The sequence below is a fragment of the Python bivittatus genome, unplaced genomic scaffold (genome assembly GCF_059951505.1).
Source record: "Python bivittatus isolate LINGU-HERP-01145 unplaced genomic scaffold, Pbiv_v1 ctg000020_np1212, whole genome shotgun sequence".
NCBI classification, from domain to species: Eukaryota; Metazoa; Chordata; class Lepidosauria; order Squamata; family Pythonidae; genus Python; species Python bivittatus.
Genome location: NW_028277030.1, coordinates 43,045,701 through 43,052,805, shown reverse-complemented (window position 1 = coordinate 43,052,805; position 7,105 = coordinate 43,045,701). Strand labels below are relative to the sequence as shown.

General features: G+C 35.5%; 1 protein-coding gene across 2 annotated transcripts in view; it reads right to left on the bottom strand.

Annotated features, from left to right (window-relative positions):
* Positions 1–228: 228 nt before the first annotated feature.
* The window catches only part of RIMS1 (regulating synaptic membrane exocytosis 1), a 256,269-nt gene continuing 249,392 nt past the window's right edge, over positions 229–7,105 (bottom strand). For both annotated transcript variants that reach the window (XM_088137738.1, XM_088137735.1), the window contains 3 exons: positions 6,204–6,305; positions 3,723–3,862; positions 229–2,724 (listed from right to left, as the gene is read on the bottom strand). In XM_088137738.1, coding sequence (XP_087993864.1) covers positions 2,506–2,724; positions 3,723–3,862; positions 6,204–6,305 — 461 coding nt within the window. In that variant the 3' untranslated portion in view covers positions 229–2,505. The remainder of the gene's footprint in view (positions 2,725–3,722; positions 3,863–6,203; positions 6,306–7,105) is intronic.

Genomic DNA, 7,105 nt, shown 5'->3' with positions numbered 1-7,105 from the left:
ACAAGAAAAAACAAAAACATAAAAAAATCACAAGGGATTTCAAGGCCATAAAGAATCTAAATCAGCCTCCCCCAACCTGGTGCCTTCCAGTTCTGTTGGAACTAAACTCACCATATTCCTAGAGCATTGTAGTCCAAACACATCTCAGATGTACCAGGTTGGGAAAGGCTGACTTGAATGAATAAAATGCAAGTATATTTATTCTTCTTCCTTTAACTATACCTCTCCCACCCCACCCCCCAGGCCCCCCGAGGTAACTTTGTTTTAAAACAATCAAGCTTTGTGCTTGCATCAATCTCAAAGCTATGTAAACTGAAGTTGTTGTTGTTGTTTTTTTAAAAAGCATTCATAAGTGCAGAATAGTTCAACTGGAATTTTCAGTGGAAAATAATTTTCAGTGGAATAAACAGCAAAAGTGTGAGTAGAACTTTGATTTTGGAGTTACAAGTGGACTAAAGGTCCAGATGGCTTTGAAATAAGATTTTGGAATTAATTGTAAGAATCCATCCTTTGGGAAAATGCTTTTGTTTTGAATTCTCTTAAAAAAACACACGATGAGACTTTGAAGGTTGGACACTAGAGGGAACCAGAAGGAACTAAAGATTACAGTTAAGGAGAAGAACACTTAAATTTGACTCACTAATACAGAATGGAGGAAAATATTTTAACTTTGGACATACTGAAAGATACTTTTGAACAATGGACCCAGAAGTTAATTTTAAGAGTGTCTGCCTCTATAGACAGACCGTGTTTAAAAGATGTTATAGAAGAGGAATAAATTTTACCTGACAAAATTGAGACTGATCTGAAAGTGGGTTTAAAAATGATAGGCTAAAAGAATTACATGGAAAAAGATGTTACACTGGACATATAAAAGAAATTGGCTGATGTCTTAATAATTAAAAGGGATATACAAATAACAAACTAGAAGAGTGACCTGGATAACTTTCCTATAACAGATTTACAAAACAGACTTGTTAAAGCTTTGAGGAATTTTGTGACAAAGAAAAAATGAAATCAAGTTCTAGGACATTATTTGAAGGGACTAAAGATCAAGATTGTTAAAAGGAAGGAATATAAAGTTGGTCTATTTGATCAAGGTTAAAATAGCTGTTATCTCTGGTAACCCTTAATGGACTTTTGCTGATCAGGACTGAATGATGAGGCTTTAAGGATTTGTTTATAGATAAGAGATGAGATATGGGAAGAAGAGATGATTTGTTGTATTTTAAGAGAAGGTGATAATTACTAAAATTGTTTATACTTGTTGTAATGAAGGGGGAAGTCATTTCTTTATAGATTTCATTTCTTTTTCTTTACTATATTCCTATTTTTTCTTTCTTTTCTATTTTTATTTCTATTTTTTTCTTTCTGCACTTTCTATTTTTTTCTTTTTTCTTTAGTTTGTATTAGTTTTTATCTTTTTAATTGTAACTTAATAAATTTAGTATTAAAAAAAGAATTTTCAGTGGAAAATTGAACTATTTATAGCATGCTCTAACAGGGGCAGCTAAGTCTTTTCAAAAGTAACACAAGAATTCAAGCAGCCTAGATACAGCTCAAAGTTTCAGATGTTCAACCAATTCTTGGTCAATTTTTAAGAAGTAATTTATATGCTTATGATATGATTGTAATGACTTTTCTTATGAGCTCTGGTAAAATAACCACTTTACAAAAATAATTGCCAGTATATTAAAACTAAAACCAAAGCCAAACCAAAGCTTGTTTTTTAAAAACAAGTCTGTAACAATAGATGCAGCTGAACATTTCCTCCATGCAAACTCTTAAAAGGATTAAAAAAACAAACCAACCTTGATGCATAATGCAAATATATTCTCTTTTTACAATGACAAATTGTGACAAGCTGTAATAAGCAAAAGTAAACTAGACGTTGGCCATTTGTTCTAGTTCTCCACATATTAAGATTGTGGACAACCAGAATGGAGGGATGATGGGACAACTATTGGCATTGCAGGATCGCAAATGAACACTTTTGGAGATGCTTACAGAGATGTACTTCAGCCCTTTTTGATTTTGTTTTAGAAAAAGAAAGGAAGAGTCTCTGTTAGCATCAAGAAGATTTTTACAAAACTGGCAGGAGAACATAGAAAAAAGAAGTAGAAGAAGTAACAATACAGAAATATCAGGATGTTAACACTGCTTATGGTTTCTGCTGAGAAACAAAATGGGACAGGGGCACTGTTGGAGAATGATAGTTCCAGTTGAATCTCAAAAGTCCCTCTTCAAATCCTGATTAGGATAAACATCAGGGTCACTGCTAGATGGATTGACTATATTTTCATATACTGCTTTGCCCAATCAATTTAAGCTGTCTTTTTAATACACAACTCAGACATATTTTTGGATCAACTACTACAGGCAGAACTGATGTGATGATTGTCTCTTTTCAAAACTGTTTTTCACCGTTGTAAATAGCTATTCCCTTCCCCACTGATTGCCTTGAGTGATATTGAGTTTGTTAGAGAACTCCTGCTATTACGTTCATTAAGATCGAATACAAGGAGGCCCAGTTGAACTTTCCAGAGATGACTGGGAAGCCCTGCGAGTCAGAGGAGTCAACGTTGGATCCACCAGGGAGGAAGGTGGAAATAATTTATACCAGCCTATTACCACACTGGACAAATCAAGTTCTTCTAGCAAGATCTGTGCAACTCCCATGAAACACTTGTGATCCATTCGGCCATAATCTCCCCATACTATCACCTGCAAAGACAACAGGCAGAATTAATGCTTGCTTATTTACTTATTTATTTACTTAGGCTTACATGGGGCTCTAATCAGAAATGTCTCTGATTGACTTACACTCATTGCAGTACTCAGATTAAAATATACTTAGGACCATATATAACAAAAGAAACACATGGCAATACAAATCATAAACCACAACCATAAAACTCTTTGCAGTTCCTGACAGTCACCTGGCATCACTTCAACAAGTACAGTTCAAATAACCCCATGATCTTCAAAGGCCCTCTGAAACACCAGATCTTGATCACCTTCTGAGATAGTAGCAACAAGGGGCCACCTTATCTGCAAGGCTATACTATGATATATATTGTCAGAGGTTTTAAAGTTCCAAACAGTGGGAGGTTCCAGGTGTAGTACGATTTGGGTTTAGCTTCTTTTGGATGGGAAAACACCAGAGACTTATGATATTTTTTGCACTGTTTTATTGACAAACATACAAGTATAGTATAGTAGAATGCAAATATACTATAAGCGGAAGGCACAGTCACTTACTGGATCTAAAAGAAATCCCTTGGACCTTAAAACTTTGCATTTCCTCCAGCCAAATCACTGTACCCTTGGTTCTCTCTGTTTTGCTCTTTTCCCTTAACTTCAGATCTTTCTTCCATTCTACACAATAATTCAAATGGGTCTCACTAAGCTTTATTAAGCTCTTGAAGACCATTTCCTGTCACTGATGACACGTCAACTATCCTATCAAAGTTTTTATCAAGCTATCCACCTAAGATAGGACAGTCTTCCAATAATTGTAATAATATATTCATGGCATGTCCCAAGGATATCTTTTTCAGCAGCAAAATGAGGAAGCTATTGCTCATATTACTATGTAAAATGCAGCGATGCAATTTGTATTTTCCGGGCTGAACTTAAGCTAACTATGCCAGAATGTTCAGATTTCAGTTGACATCATTGATAGTGATCATAGGCTGCACGAAGATAAAGCATCTACTGACCTGAAGGACTTTACCATGTGAACTTTCATCGAAAACCAGCGTCTGTTGATATAAAGGATCAAGGGTTTTCCTGGCAATCCTTGTTTTCTTCTTAGCTACACATGCCCCATTTTCCAGCAGATACACTTTGACATACGGTGCTACAAAGTAGAAGCAGTATCATGTTTTTACATCTTAAATTGATAACTCCCTTATTTTTAAAGCTTTTGTACCACAACAAGAAATAAGTTTAAATTATTGACATAATTACAAAAACGACAGCGGCAACTGGTAAATTACCAAAAAATGTAGACAATGAAATGAATCAAACATCTAGTATTCTCCTTTAGTGCACACAACCCCTTCTTCAAAAATTGGCAGTATAAATCTGCCATAACTCTTAGAAACCCAAACATATTTTTAGTTGTTGGCATGATCACATAAATTATTAACTTCTACCAGGAGAAAGCATAGAAATGTTCTGCATGCCTTAATCCATGTACGTATTTCTTCTGAAGATCAGAAAGAAAGGTTAATGTAAGATGCCTGCTATTGATTGTGAATGGATGGATGGATGGATGGATGGATATCTATCTATATCATCTATATCTGTATCTGTATCATCTATATCTATTAACTAATTGATAAATATGATCAATTATGGATCAGGAAAGGATTCCTAAGAGGTAGCTGTCTTCTTGTCAGTGTTTATTGTTTTAGCACAAAAGAACTGAGCCAGAAAATTATGCTTTTCCCAGTAGGGATGTCTGAAATAGCTTTCATTGCAGCAGGGAGTCTTTTCAGAGATTTGAGCTTCTCCTTGATAGGAAATGACAACTGACTGACTTGTGCAAAGGATAGCAATGGCACTGAAGACTTTGGTTGCTCTGGCTTCAGGGCATCCCTCACTTGCTGGCTTCCTCCTTGCTCTGTACGCTTCTTAATGATGCAGGAGATTTGTTAAGTTATGACAATGTTTTGTCATCTGTTCTATGATGAAGTATACAAGGCAATCCCATAAATAGCTACTCAGAAGTAAGTTTCATAAAATACAGCGAGCTTTATTCTCATAATAATCAAAAAAGGCATTACAATTTAACTTCTTACACAGTTTCACAAGAAACATCTGGCAACATCTATTGAATTTATAGCCTTCTTGATGCTTATGCATAGAGAAATGGATGAAAATATAAAACAGATTTAATTAGAAATTGCTGTGTTTGCTGAAGAGGCAAATGTGAATAAAGCACATGTTTTTATACAATCATTTCTGTCAAATCTCAAATGGTTCATTAGGCAATTGTGTTAAACAATGCCATGCCTACTCTAGTGCATAACATGACCAAAAAGGCTGTAACCACTACCACATGTTATGTTCTTTTTTGAGGGATCTTGGGCATTCTCTTAGTGTTAGGAGAATCAAGTGAAGCTCCCCACCCACAACATCCCTTAAGCACTCTTTCATAACTGCTCTAATTATTCTTGCAGCGATGATAGGAGATATGATGCTTGGGTATTAGATCTGTCATTCCAAGAATGGTCATGCATGGCACCTCCTTGTAGTCTACATTCCAATGGTGGGGAGACTGAGGAGAGAGTGAGTAGAGGTGTGGGTAGAATACAGATCTGAGAGAAAGCTGGAATCCTAGCCTAGGAAAACTACCACCCCTTAGGGTTAAGAATGGATATTTACTGCCAGAGAAGGCAGACATTAGGGCTACAGACAGTTTGTACAATGTAAGTTACTAACAATCATCTTAGGAAAGCTAGGAAGAAATTCTGTAGAAGTTAAAGTAGGTTGTAATCCTAAGGGAATATGTTCACAACCTTTTAAAGTTATATAATAAAACTTAATTCAATTCTTTGTTCAAATGCTAAAACATATCTGTGACTGTGTGCTTCTATACCTTCCCCACATTCCATAATGTTGCTTCATACACACACACACAAACACACAGAGTATATATGTGTGGTGTGTCTGAGTGTGCGTATGTATATATTTATCTTTACAGTATGTAAAGATATTTACATTTATGTATTAAAAAAGAATGGAAAAACAAAAGAATGTCCAAATCAGGAAAAAGTTTAATGGTAGCAGTGAAGCCAATAGATCCCTTAAAGATCTCCCTAGATGATTGTGATTATGCTATAGTTCTGAAGAACAAAAGCTAAGAAAAAAGAACATCTATAGGGACATTGGGGAGGAGGGCAGAAAAGTCGAGATGGTGGCCTTGTGATTGAAGCCCACACAACACAAACAAAAAGGGTGGGTCTTGAATTATGCAGTTGTGTACCACCATCTTGACTTTTTTGGTCTCTTCTTGTGGGTGCCCTTGGATACTCACAAACAGTGCACAGAGCAGTGTTTGAGTGTTCTATCCATATTTTGGGACACTGCATTCTTCTTAGCCATATGCCAAAGAGAAAGAATCTGAAAACTGTGAATCCCAGAGCACCCCCAGATGACATCATCAAAATTTGGCTAGGCAGAGCTTTTCTTACCTGGGGTAGATTTAGAGCCAGGCTTCTGTATTAGGCCTCGAGCTCTAATGACTTCCACTTCTAACTGCCCTTTCTTATCCACCATTCCAATCTGAATATCACCTAAGATGGAGATAGCATTATCATATTAACCATGTGAATGAATGAATGTACAAGTTCAATAGTTTACCTTAATTTGTGCTACTTATTGTCTTATTAAACATTTCCATCGTGGCCACTCTCAATTTACCTGTTAAATTTGCTACCTTTATTTTACAATTGGTTTAACTTACATTTTTAACTAAATAGTACAACTTCTCTTATGTAGTATGCAATTTAGACTAACATCAAAGGAATAAACAGAACAATAGGTTTAAATGTAACTGGCTTGGTTGACTGGCAATAATAAAAATGATACTCTTATGGCAGATGGAACCACTTCAGCTCCACAGCCATATCCTAGTGTATACGCACTGATTTTCTTTTCTTTTTTCTTTTCTTTTTTTAAAAACTACTGTTTGGTGGCCACTGGGCATCAGCAGAGGGTGCAACAGCTCAGGAGTTTTCCAACTAGAACAAGATTTATATCTCCAGTATATAAGAGAAGTTTTCCAAAACACTTTTTTTAAAGAACAAATGTTTCAATTGGTTTTCTAGGTTAGAATCTCTCCAGAGCCTACGAAAAATTAAAAGCAGAAATAGTGGAAATAAAATGTCACTGGGAAAAATAAATTATTTGTTTTCAGCCTAAGTCATATGTGAACTGATTGTAGAATTGCACTGACTCAAACCCAGCAGGTATCTATGAATTTATACATAAATAAAAAGCCAAACAATCACTTAAAATACAATTGACTCAGTGGTATCCCAAACACAGCCAGTACATCTCTGGATGAATAAGGAACATTAAAAAGAAACAAACA